The 13,576-nt window shown below is 40.0% G+C and overlaps 2 protein-coding genes across 3 annotated transcripts in view; one reads left to right on the top strand and one right to left on the bottom strand.

The window, feature by feature from the left end:
* LOC126848940 (bifunctional methylenetetrahydrofolate dehydrogenase/cyclohydrolase, mitochondrial) overlaps positions 1 to 13,576 on the bottom strand; it is a 244,673-nt gene that overhangs the window by 77,864 nt on the left and 153,233 nt on the right. The window lies entirely within an intron of this gene.
* The window catches only part of LOC126848942 (carbonic anhydrase-related protein 10), a 133,411-nt gene continuing 125,532 nt past the window's right edge, over positions 5,698 to 13,576 (top strand). For both annotated transcript variants that reach the window (XM_050590339.1, XM_050590340.1), the window contains exon 1: positions 5,698 to 6,904. In XM_050590339.1, coding sequence (XP_050446296.1) covers positions 6,850 to 6,904 — 55 coding nt within the window. In that variant the 5' untranslated portion in view covers positions 5,698 to 6,849. The remainder of the gene's footprint in view (positions 6,905 to 13,576) is intronic.

Genomic DNA, 13,576 nt, shown 5'->3' on the forward strand with positions numbered 1-13,576 from the left:
AACTCTTACGTAAACGCGTCGTGGTTTATGCATTTCTCGCCGCGGGGCCGATCGTCGACGCGTTTCGATCCGATAAACTCTGGTGGCGGCGGCAAATGTAGCACCCAAGAAACGATGTCGCGCTGCATGCAGGGCGGCGGAACGATAGTCCGATATAATGACGATAATGACGAAAGTAAGGACCTACGATAAAGGTAAACGACGATCTCGTCACATCTTTCAGCCGGATGGTGTGGTGAACGCTCGCTTTTTTTTCACCCTCCCCTTGTCGTTTCCCCGCGCGCTGTCACCAGGCCGTACTTCGGTCGCTCAATTCCCGACGAAATGGAATATCGATACGCGGGATATCCCGGGGGAAGTGTAGCGAATATTGAAAAATTCTTGCCTGAAAGAGAAAAAGACGCGGGAGAGCGAGCGAGAAGAAGAGAGAAAGAGAGGAAAGTGTGCGCGTTATAGAGTCGTTTGCATTTTTGGAAAATATAATCGACCGGCTTGAATTGATCGGCGCACGTTTGCTTTCGCTCGAATTTTCGCTGTGAAACGCCCATTGCGGAAAACCGCTGATCGGCGCGACGCGAAGCCGAAAGAATTCAGCTTGGGATTTATTCTCACAACAATCTCCGTGTTATTGCAGTTCTCGATTTGAAATATATGCATCCCCGGCATCGGTCCGCACGATGATTTCGATCAGTGAAGAGAAATACTTTGTTTTCTGAATGAATTGCGTTTCTCACCGTTTTATCCAGTGAATATATTATGAACTGGATCAATAATAATAATAATAGTACCAATAATAATAATAATAATAATACCAATAATATTTTGGTTAAAAGTTTGATTAAAATTGTACGAAAATTGATCGGCGTTGTGATTTTAGACAAAAAAATAACTTGGAAAATCAATACTTGTTTGGTATATGATAAATTTTATTGTACAAAAGATTAATAGCTTTCCCAGTGTATTGTTTAAACTTTCTGTTCGGATACAGAAATCGCTTTGAAAATTGCACAATTCCGGCAGGAAAACGTTACTGGTAATTTAGCCTCGAGTGCTTCGACTTTTGAAGCCGTTCGTCGCAGGTGCCAAGTCCATATCGGCTACAGAGAGACTTTTTTTTGTAAGCGCATTTGCGCGCGACAGGGGTGATTGCTGCAGAAAGGGACGTTTTGAGGAGGGATGGTAACCGGGGATAGATTAAACGTACATTTCAAATTTCGATTAAACGGGATTTCGATACACACACGGTGTGTGTCCCGGAGGGAAATTTACTGAACGTAGTGTCGGTGGCCGGATGGTAACGCGAGGAGGGGGATGCAGGTTTTCGGACAGTATGGAATCATTGGTTAGTCGTTGGGAAGGTGGGGAGGTGTAGTGCGAAAGCCGGTATAATGCGAAATGAAATTGTCACAATAATCATCCGCGAGCGTATATACATTGTGGCCGGATAAGCTGCGATAAATACATACCGCGATTGTCGGTGCACACAATTATTATTCCCGCGCGGAGTAGGTATGTTAAGTGTAAACGATGAGAATTCTCTCTCTCTCTCTCTCTCTCTCTCTCTCTCTCTCTCTCTCTCTCTCTTTGTACACAAATTAATTGGCCAACAGACGGCTTAATTATTGTCGGCCGCGTAAATTGATCGTCAAGACTCGTAAAAGACGTCGGTGAGAATGAATTTCTGATGTACGCGAATTACGTATTTAATGCGATACTCCTTTATAACTAAACTAGACTTATAACTGTTAGAATGTTAATTTTATCGATTAAAATGCGAAAAGTAACGAGCAGAGATAATTTATTATTAAATAGACGCGAGAAATACGTAGGTGCGATTTGTGCGCGCGGCTGTGATAAAAAAAAAAAAGGAAAATTCATCTGCACTCGTCAAGCGTAAACCATCGCAATTTTATTCTCTGCTATTGACACTTTTTTATTACTTCTCGTTTGCTTTGGCACCCCGTCACATTTCTTACGGAATTATATAAAAAATGCGGTTGTCCTTTCTTTTTCTCGCGTCTGTACGCGCGAATTTCCCTTTATCGGCGCGCGACGAGAGAGAAAGAGAGAGAGAGAGAGAGACAGTTAATGACTAGATCCTTTCTTTCATCTTCTACTATATTCCACGCTAGACTGAGGATTGGTCCCGGGGGATGAAAGGAGAAGGGGGAGAAGGGCGCGCGTGTACTAAAGGATCGAAGAAACGCAAAAAGCCGGAAAAAAACGCGGGATATCGATATGCGGGCGGAGTAAAACAGAATCGAAATGAGACAGTGAAACGTCGCTTTGACGGTACGCCGATCAAAGCGCGAGACGATGGTAGACGCGAAAATCTTTTTGCACGGAATTCATCTTCGTTCCGAGCGTTCCGTTCGATTATCGCCGCAGTCTGTTAAAATCACCGTCCGGAAAAATGTCGACGTCTTTGAAACGCGAATTAAGAGCGCGAAGAGATAGTTATGATTATTCATACCTGAAAAGTATCCCGTAATTATCCATTTTATTTTTTTCCTCGTCAAGTATTTCCTATTTATCGCGAGCCACACATCGAACGGGGCTAACGACATCGCGAAGAATATGCTTCTGTTATCCTCATCGTTTGCTTTGTGCCGCGAGTCAGGCAGCGTCAAGAGGATCACAAACTTAATACTTTTTCTTTGAAGTTGAAATTCTTCCACTCGTGTGGACGCCAATTCTTACGATTCCACGTACTTGGCTTTGTAAACATTCGCTTCCTTTAGAAGCTGAGAGATGCTTTTTCGTTAACAGACTTTGTTCTTTGCTTCGTCTAATGCATTGTCTAATTACACACAGTTGCACAAAGAATTTTATATTATATAGAGGAGTGGCGTATAAATATAAATAAAAAAATAAAAATATGAAAATATAAATAGGAAAAAATGTTAGTTAATATACTAAAAAATTTTTAAATTTGACTTATATATTATTTTGTATCACACACACGTTATCTAATTAAAAGATTCGGAAAAACGTTAGATTAGAGATTAATTTGAATACTGGAAATTCCATTTGATACTTGATTTATTAATTTATAATTAATATATAAACTCAATAAATTCAATTATCGAATGTTATTTAGCATAATATTCCGCATGGAAGATTAACATTTCAATTCACAACGCCGTGCATTAATACGTGAATCAGGCAATGTATGTCTGGCGATACATGCGTTTACTACAACGTTACTGCACATAGTTATTGAATAATTATTTATGTCTCTAGAGACACGGCTCTCTTCTATTCTAAGTTCTACCACTATGTGAATTAATTAGAAAATTACTGTAAAGATCTTTGTACCAATTATGCTTTAATATCAAATTGCAAATTAATAAGAGAATGCTGTGTAAATAATACGCTAGAATTGAAAGTCTAATTTCTAAAGAAGTAAATTAATAATAAATTAATAAAATAATGCATTATAAATAAATATTTAAATTTCATGAGAAGATGTTAGAGAATGTTATGTATGACACACGCATGCATATATGTACTTTATCAATATTTAAGATTTAATTTATAGCACTAGGCCCACTATCGGGATCTTCGTAAATCCGTTACGTTGAAATAACATATTGTCTCTAAATTCACGATGATAATTATTCGAAGGCAATGTACGATGCGGAGAGAGATTGCTCTCGATTCATAGCGTCGCACCATTGCTGCTGGCGGGCGATCGGCGAGCATCGAGAAGCGACGCCCGCACGTAGCCCGTCGCCAGTAGTACGATGCGGTAATTTGAAATGCACGAGCACGTCGCGCATTATATATTGACTGCACTACTAGCGCGCCGGCAATGTCGCCGACATTTCCGAAGTTGTCTCTCACGAAATCCAGCGGGGTGGCTGATGGTCCTCGTCGTCTCGCTCGATCCTCCTGCCCGTACTTCACGAGTGCTTTTACTTTTACTTCTTTCCCTCTTACTTTTGCCACTCTTCCCCTTTTACCAAGTTTCACGTAATGGAAAGTAATTTAGAGAGCAACGATATCCACATACCGTGGAAAGAGTGCGGCGCGATAATTAACACAAAGAGAATTTAATTCTCTCTCTCTCTCTCTCTCTCTCTCTCTCTGTGTGTTTCTCTCATGCATTAAGTTTTGAATATATCTGGCGATATCTCTGTTGTAATTTTTAACTGTCTACTCTGCGCGCACACACACACACACACACACAGACAATACGGTGTTAATAATAAAGATAATAGCTCAGATGGGTTAGATAATTAATTTTTTTTTTTTTTATTTTATTTCAGTCTTGAAAAACGTGAGGCACTCTGCATAATCTTTGTATAATCTATGATATAAATATGTATATGAAAAAGTAATATTATTATATTTATAATCATCACTCTTACAATAAAGATTCCAAAATAAGTCTACGTTAGAGATACATGTGTAACGTTGAGACTTGACTTATGTTTTGCAAAATAATATTTAACTAACAATGTCTAAATAGCTAAACATAATTGCGACATTATTCAGGCAACTGACAATGAGTTAAACTATAATTAATAATAGCTATAATTAATAAAATGTTAATAATAACTATAATTAATAAAATGTTTTATAAAATATGTGGTATGTTTGCATTTCTCTCATTCTATTAATATTTCATTTATAAATTATAAATTTCTACCAATTCTATCACACATACCAGAATATAGATTCTTTATAAATTATAATCATATATATATATATATATATATATATATATATATATATATATATACATATATTAGAATGTACAGAATAATTGTGTGAAACTTTTGTCAATATTTTCAGGATATATTCCTATATTAAAAGAGTAAAAAAAGTTTATATAAAAATGTATGTTTTTGTTTATGCTTCAAAAAGATTTTTTTTTCAAATTAGAGTACTTTTATCTATGAAATCTTTAATAAAAGAGCAACGCGTCATATCTCACGATATTAATTTGCAACCACAAGCATAGGAATCAATCACAAAGTGAACAAGCCGTATAATGAATCGATAGACAATGCGCGTACGATTTGCCTTGAATCAATCAATAGACAGATGATGGATAGTACTTGCGTTTCGAGTCTGGTTAAAAAATAGTTGCGCGCGGATAGAAAGGACACAGGGATAGTAGTCGTGGGAGAAAGGAGGATTAAGGGGGCTTGGAAGGAGCGGAAGGGGGAAGCGGGAGTGGATAGACCGGAGAACTGCGCCGTTATACTAATTTGGCAGGCGCTCGTTAACGACCCCTTTGAGGTCATAACTTTTGCCGCAAGCTCGACGCGTATGCGAGGACGGCTAGTGGCGCGAAACGCGCGCGCGATGTACCCGGTGTGTCCATTCTGCGCCGCGTCGCGCCGCGCGCGTCCCCGTTCCCCTTCGGTCTCTTTCTAACCGCGTTGTCGCCCCCACTACCGGCGGTTTCAACAGCGCTTCAACACTACTCGGCAGTCGGTACTCCAAAAGCATTGCGGTGCTTTCGGTGGTCCCCCTTTGCTCCCCTAGTGAACCCTCTCTCGTCCGGCGAGCGGAAAGGGGGGCACGCACGTTACTCGGCGAGCTTTCGGGCGCATGCTCGGCCAATCAGCGCGCACGGCGCGCAACGTAATCGCGCGTTCGAAGGTAGGGATGAGAAACGTGCTCTCATCTCGCGGACGTTTCTCGAGGAGCTTTTCGGCAAGCTCAGTAAGCGCCGCGAGCTCACCGTGGCCGGAAGCGTCTCGCGGTTGTTACGCGCTGACACGCAAGGTTTGATTCTCGCTCACTCACGGTGGCGAGCGTGCCATTATTTGCAAGTTCTGAAATTTTACACGGAGAAAAGTTCTGACGAATCGTGATATTTTCGTCATTCTCTTCCAATTTGCGCGATTGACTTGCGTCAAAGTACAAGATATATAATCGATGGTTCTTTAAAAAGTTACTTTACGGGGGTATAAAGGAATTATTTCATTAAACTCCAGACAAAAGTTGTGACTTTTTGAAAAAAATAAAAAAAGGAGAGAAAGACAATTAAGTCGAAGCCTCGTATTGAATCAACTCTTTGATCAAAGATAAAAGTTTGACTTATTCGATGAATAGAAGGAACGTCTGATTGCACTAGGAGGCATTTTAACTTACTTCGTAAGTTACGTCAAGCGTATTGAGGAATCGCGAGGTTGCTTTCGGCGAGTTGACGTCATCGAGAACAAGCAAGTAGATCGAGGATTCACGGCGGGGGAGAGTATTATCTCCCAAGGCTCTAAAGAAGCCGAAGGCGAAACAGTAACAGCCAGCAGCCGGAAAAGGAACAGAGAAGTGAAAGAGAAGGAAGAAGAGAGACAGTCGAGAGACGTTAAAGGGAGCATCAAAGACGAAGAACGGGAGCAGGAGGAGAAAGCTCGGAAGCTCGAGCCTCGGGGTTATTAGGAGAGGCAAGTTAGACAGACGAGATAGAATTTCGATCGAGCCACTTTTCGGCCACAGTGATTAAGAGTCGATTAATGCGATCGGTTTTAATTAACGATCAGCTATTTCGCAGTCGTAACTCGCTTTTCCATCTGACGGTTCTGCATAATTCCGGACATTTATTAATTGAGACGCCATCGGAGGAGAAGGAAGAAGGGTGAATCGATCTCATCTCGATGCCGACTCGAGTAATTTTCGGTGCCACTCAGATTCAATGATGAAGGACGTAACATTCTCGAGGAACGTCTTGATACTTGTTATCGATTGATTGATCAAAGTGGCTGATCAAACGAAGAGTCGATTCCAACGTATTAATCGGACGATGCTCGATAAAAGCACATAAGAATCGCATCAGTTTCCTTACGCTTTTCTTTCGCCGAGGGAGACCTCCTCCAAGGGGAAGCATCTACAATGTGCGCGAGATCATTGTTGCTGTGCGTCCTCGGTATCATCGCTGTCGTCAACGGTAAGCCCGTGACAACATTACCGTTACCTCAGCTTCGGAAGTTTATTCGCTCGGAAAAGTAGTTTTCCTTCTCGCGTGCGAGAAGGGAAAAATTTTATAGCAAGACAAAGATTCTCTGTAATTCCATATTTTTAATCAAAAAATTATCAAAAATGTTTCTGTGATTTATTTCTTATATAATTGTTTGCGGTATTGATGATTATTGAACATATTTGCATGATTATTTTTTAAATGAATAAGAAAATGTCACGAGAAAGGGCGCTTTCTGAGCATACTTTCAACATTCTTTCTCAGAGATAAATCGTGTGAAGATTAATTGAGAATGCGATGAAGATTAATAAAGGTGTAATATTAATTATAATTTTGCAACATAATCTGCGGTAGATTAAAAAAGAGGCTTGTTTTTTTTTTACATATAACTAAACTCTGAGGCTTCGAGAAAATCATTTGTCAACGTGGAGTTTTTAAGCTAACTCGAATTTCGCGTGTAAATTTTACGCCCGGCTCCGGAAGCGTAAGTAACGGCTGACCCATCATTCTTTATGTTTCTTGTCCTCCGGTGTGCTTTTCTCCGCATGGCGTGGTGCGGTATTGACGGGCGACACGTATGGACTTTGCAGAAAAAGAAGGACGCGGGAGAAAGAGAGCTGACGAAAATGCTCGCTCGTCGGGCACGCGGCAACACGACTGTTTTATACATGGCCGGTTTTTATGGGCGTACGCCATACGCGCGTGCCGATGGTCGTAATCTATGTGCTGAAATCGGAGGATGACGGAGAGAGACGGATAGCACACGGGGCGAGTTTAATACGATAGAGTGAAAGAGAGAGATAGGGAGAAAAACGGACATTCTCGCGAAGAACGAAGGAAAGATGCGAAAAGAAAGAGCAACAGAGAAAGAATGCGGGGGTTGGGAAGAAAAGCGGTAAAAAGCCGGGCCAGGTTGAGGTTGTTAACGCGTGCTAACGGAGCTCTCGTTGTACAAACTGCGAGAAAAAAAAAAAACGCTGATATTTTCGCTGTTTCAACGTTCGGCAACAAAAAACGCAAATGATCGACATGACGAAAAATTACGAGAGTAGAGAGAGTAGTATTATTTTGTGCAGAATAAATTGAAATGTGATCGCGGATATATATAATTTTCTTTTTCAACGTTTTCGAATTACGCGTTCATATATATATATATATATATATATATATATATTTATTTATTTATTTATTTATTTATTCCAGTTGCTTGTGTTCTTTTTCCATCATTTGTTTTAAATTTTTTTACCGAGCGAAAAAAGTCGCGGCGTGTTTTCACATTCTGCGGCAGAATGCCCGCTTATAATTGCGATATTTTAAATCACTCAAAATCGCGAGTTTTGTTTAGCAAATTCTTAATAAAACATCGTAATTTTAACAACAAAGTCTGTTAATTAGATAAATTAAAATTAAATTAATATCGAAAATAATTGCACAAAAAAAAACAATTGTTAAAGAATCTTTGCGATTTACCGAGCAAATATAATATTTTGGTGACTTTGGGATATCGTATATATTTTATCAAGATATTTTTTCCACTTGAAAGATTGTTGTTTAGATAGTCTGCGGTGTGACCGCATTTATATTAATTAATATAATCCCAACGGGCGTGTTAACTGCGATTTGTGTGCGCGCGGATGTTACTGCGTGAAAAAGTTAATTTCGTATATTTGCAAAAGAGGAGAGGCGAATTTTGGATACATGTAACAAAAGTATCAGTGTATTGGTTTAACGCGTAAGACATGCGTGTTGCGCTTCCACCATTGTTTGAAATCCATGTAATTAATTTATCATGACGTACGCGCGATATCACAAATATTTGAGATAAAAACGCATAACTGTATGCATCGAGCATCGTGATTAATAGCGGAAATGAATACTCGCTATATGTGTACGCTATTGAGAGCAACCAAAGGAAAAATTGATTGCGATTGGATAAATACTGGAAAAATAGGAAACATTTATTATCGAAAAGTACTATAGTTGTGCGAAATTAAAGAAAAACATCGGAATAATAAATATCATATTTAAAAGAATTTAAGATAAAAATATTTAAGAGACATGCAATATATAGTATTTGAAAACAAAAAACTATAATTAAGACGGTTATATATTGTACTATGCTATTTTTTTCCAACGCACTTTTTGTAATATAAGTTTGCACCTCGTTCCTCATGTCACCGCGAGTGTGAGAAACGAACAACGGAGGCCAAATTTCAGTCGCGCGATTTCATTCCCTTTCGAATCCCGCACGAAACTGTCGGATATTGTCGGATTCGAACCAATCATCGTCAGCAGGCTGCGCGAGCGTGATTCCAGGCGATAGAAAGCATAGAGCTTGCACGTTATATCCGTCGTCGCCGGAAATCTAGTCCTCCTCCTCGTATTGGCTATCGCACGAAATCGACTATCATTCGAAGACGATGCGCGATTCGATGACGATCGGCTCTTCTTAAAAGGCTCTTAAGAATGTATCTGGAAATTGAACGCTTTTAATATTATACTATATTATATACGCTTTAATATTATACCATTTACAAACGTAAATCGCGTCTTCGTCATACGTTGCGTAATATAAACGTGTACAAACTATATATATATATATATAGGCTCTGCAGTAGAAATGACTCAGATTTATGTACATGAGGGGTTGTGACGATGTTGTAGCAAAGTAGATCGTGACGCGATATGATGATAATGACAACTCACTTATTAAGAAATGATTAGCATAACTTTTGTCGCTTGAATTTTGCATCACACGCTAACGGTTTCGTGTAAACTTATCATTAAGGCGTCAGTCAACGTCGACGATTTCAAGTATTTGCGTGCTACGATCCTTGGCTATGACTGAAATCAGCCGCGACGGCAATATCTGCATCACGCTGCGTGCTGTGTATAGGTAATGTCTTTGATGACACGTGCGCATCGGTACGATTGACAGTTTGAGTTGCGCCGTCAATTCGAGTTGTGCCAGAAATAACGATTCGTTGGAAATCATCGAGAGCATTTCAGGCGATAAGAAAAACGGAATAAATATCTGGAATTATTGTGTTGGAATAAAACAATTCATATTTATAAGCATTATTATAGGAAATTACATGTCAGTTGAATATAATTGCTGGAAAGTTAATGTCAAATCAGTTGCGGCGCACAATATTAGAACCTTATTGGATAAATTAACGGATAAAATCTAACGAGACAGACTCAATTATACCGCGGTTTAAATGTAAAGTAAAACGATAATAGATATTACGCGGGGCGGGAAACGATACGAGTAATTTGAGCGAACTTACTTGAATTCTCTGCCCGTCGCGACTCTTCCGGTGCGAGAATTCCACCTGTGAATTTTACGATGGCCTTTTTCCACTTGGCAGATTACGAGCGTACATCCAGGTGAATATGCTACCGTTGGGAACGCGGTCATACACGCGGCACAGGAATATTATTAAGAAACGTTATGCAGACAATATGTACGGAATGCGTAAAGGACCGTGAGAGATCGCGATAATCCTTTCTGCAGAAAAAAAATTGAATCTTAATTAATTTGATAAACTTTAGGTAAACTCAAATATGAAAATTTTCAAGCGGTAAAAATCAGCGCAGCAACTCAATGCTCATTAACGTTGAAATTAAATAATGTTATTCTTCTGCGACAAACCTCGTTGATTTTTCACGTGTTTTTAAACGAGTAAGATTAAACAAAAACAAACGTTATGCATGATATTTGCTCTGGTGATTTCCCATACCCGCTCGAGAATATTAATCGTCAAGCTAAACACAGATGTGGGAGTGGCATTTGCATCCGATTAATTATTGATACATGAGAATGATAATGACATGGAATACTTGTCACGCCATAGTCATCGAGTTAATCATTAAATGAATAGCTCGGGGCGGTAGTAGCACGATAAGCCATGAGAGCCACATGAGAATAAACTGCTGCGTGATGCCCTTAACTCATATTCCCATTTATTAACGAATTAGTGGCACGCATGCAACGCGCGTCCCACGCCCGTGTTCCGAGCGTCCGTTTTCACGCATTCTTGCGCGTCATGGGAAATTCTCTAGAGCGATAAAACGTTGTATGTGAAATTACGCGGAAACGCGAAATAAAATCAGCAATATTGCGCGTGTGTCGTGCGTTTTGAGAAAAATACGAGGCTCGGCCGACTGACAGAAATTATGTACACACGGTGACTGATAAATTGAAACGCGCGGATAATTCAGACGAGGGAGTCACCCTCTCTTTCTCTCTCTTTTCCTCTTATTATTCCGTTTTCTCCCTAAGCGTACAAAAACCTCGCGAAGTACGGCGAAGCAAGACAGGTTGATTAATTACGACACTGACGACGTGTGTGCACTCGCGCGTTGTATCGGCCTCGACGACGACGCGACGACGTCGAGACGACGACGAGGACTCGGGCGTCTTTCCGCATGACATACTATGAGCATGGATATTCACGAATCCCCGACGCTTCGCATGTACGAGTATTGCGAGAAATGCGGCGGTAAGATGACGCCTGCGGGTGCAGAGGATGCATACGCCAGTGCACTCGCATATTTACTCGTGTACATATGCATGGTACACGCGTGTCGAGGAGATGTGTTAACCGTCGTCTTGAAACGTCGAGTTCCCTTTGATAGGCATTCGTGAAAATTGTGATTAATCAAATTTTAAGTGAAACAAGTATCACTGATTTTTATTTGCAAAGAGGAATCTTATTTTAATCGCAAAGCATGAATTGAAAAGCAATAATATGTCAAAAGTATATTTACATCAAGATATAAATTTCTCTCTCTCTCTCTCTCTCTCTCTCTCTCTCTCTCTCCTTGTTTTTATCTATAGTTCGCCGATAAAAGTGCGCGAGTGAAGTCGCAAGCTGGATAATATGGGTACTTTTTATCTTTTTCCTATTCGAATGTGGTGTAGTGCATTGGATTATTTATCGGTGCGATGCGGTTGAATTAGGAGGTGAAACGCGCGGGAACATTCGACGATTTGTATGTCCATTCTTTGCGCGCGTTCCCCTTTTTTTTCTCGTTAGCATATCCGGGACGCTTCAGCGCTGGGGATCTCGCTCGAAAATGAAAGGGATTTTGGAAAAAAGCGTGCTAAGCCGCGATGAGGGAAGGCGTATATATGGCAAATTGAAAAATACGCGAGTGTGCCGCGTAAATGCTGTTTTTCTCTTCCTTCTCTCTTTTTTTTTTTTTTATCCGCAAACGAGAGAGAGTTTCCGGGCGTCGGCGGTGGCGCGTATATTCGAACGTCGCCATGGTTTATTCAAAGCATAATCCAAGGAACGGACGGGTGAGAGGTCAGGAAATAATTACTTTACTGCCAGATTCACTCGGGTTATATTTTCACGGTCGCTCTTCTTTTTTTCTCTATTTTTCTTTTTCTCTCTACGAAGAATGAAACATGGGCGGGTATGTGATCGATAATGCTGTCGCCGCACCGTCGCGACAAAATCAAAAAACGGAAAACATGTTTTTTTTTAATCGAATAGACAAATTTAAATACACGCAGCATATTTTTACGATTTAATTATAAACTTCGATATTACGACATATGTATTGTGGTGAACGTTATGAATACTTATAAATTTAATTCTGTATTATTAAAGTGAAAGTTTTAGATTTGTGGGACGCATTTTGTAAATCATTCCATGACGCACGACATTTAAATCACGATGGCCGGTTATAGCCTTGGCAATAAAAGCGCACGAAACACGGTAGCTGTTTAGCAAGATGAATAATTTCGCGTAATATTTTCAAATAACGTGGAAAATATTTCGTCGCTGCAAATCGGCGTTTATTGCGGAGCAACGTGTCCGCGTTGCGTGTTTATTGTGCGTTTATTGTGTTATTTCGTGCATTTCGCTAAATGCAATAGTCGCATAATTTTCCTTTCTCTTTTTAATTTTCGACATCACGTTGATATCGAATGAAAAAAACCGCGATATTACTTTGCATCCGAAAGCAATTCAGTCGACATGTCGGTGAAAATCATTTTGCAAGTTTAATAATACTCCGTTGTAAATATTATCAACAGAAACGTCGGAAAATAATTTGCATCTCGAGTTTCCTTGGAATAAATAAAATACCTCACGTTATATTCAAAGTGAGACACAGATATTTTCATTTACTGGCAACTTAAAAATAGTTGTAAAAGTAAATGTGAAAGTTAATAAGGCGGTGAAAAACCGTGTTTTTTATTCCGGTGTCTGCGTTTAAAGAGAGAGAGAGAGAGAGAGAGAAAGAGAAGAAGAGCTGATGAAAAATTGGTCGTACGTATTCGGATTCTTCGTCGCTCGAGGTCGTCGCGATTAGGACGTTAAATCAGAATGTTATTACGATTTCACGGCTCGGCCGAGGTCATCCCGGAAGGACAGGGATTATGGCTGCGGATATAGGATAATAAGGATCCAAGGAGGTAAAGACGAGAGCTTGGTCGTACGTGACTGGAATCGCGTGTCGAAGAAAGCTCGAATTACTTTGACAAACTCCGCGGCGTACGTGCCCCGTCTCCTCGCAAAAGAGTCACGCTTGTTAGAAATCAGCGGGACATACGTGCGTATAACCGAATACGTAGGGATACGTAGGAGTGCAGTCGAAACTGAATTAATTTCTGTTATGGCTAGA

Source organism: Cataglyphis hispanica, chromosome 4 (genome assembly GCF_021464435.1).
Source record: "Cataglyphis hispanica isolate Lineage 1 chromosome 4, ULB_Chis1_1.0, whole genome shotgun sequence".
Classification (NCBI taxonomy): domain Eukaryota; kingdom Metazoa; phylum Arthropoda; class Insecta; order Hymenoptera; family Formicidae; genus Cataglyphis; species Cataglyphis hispanica.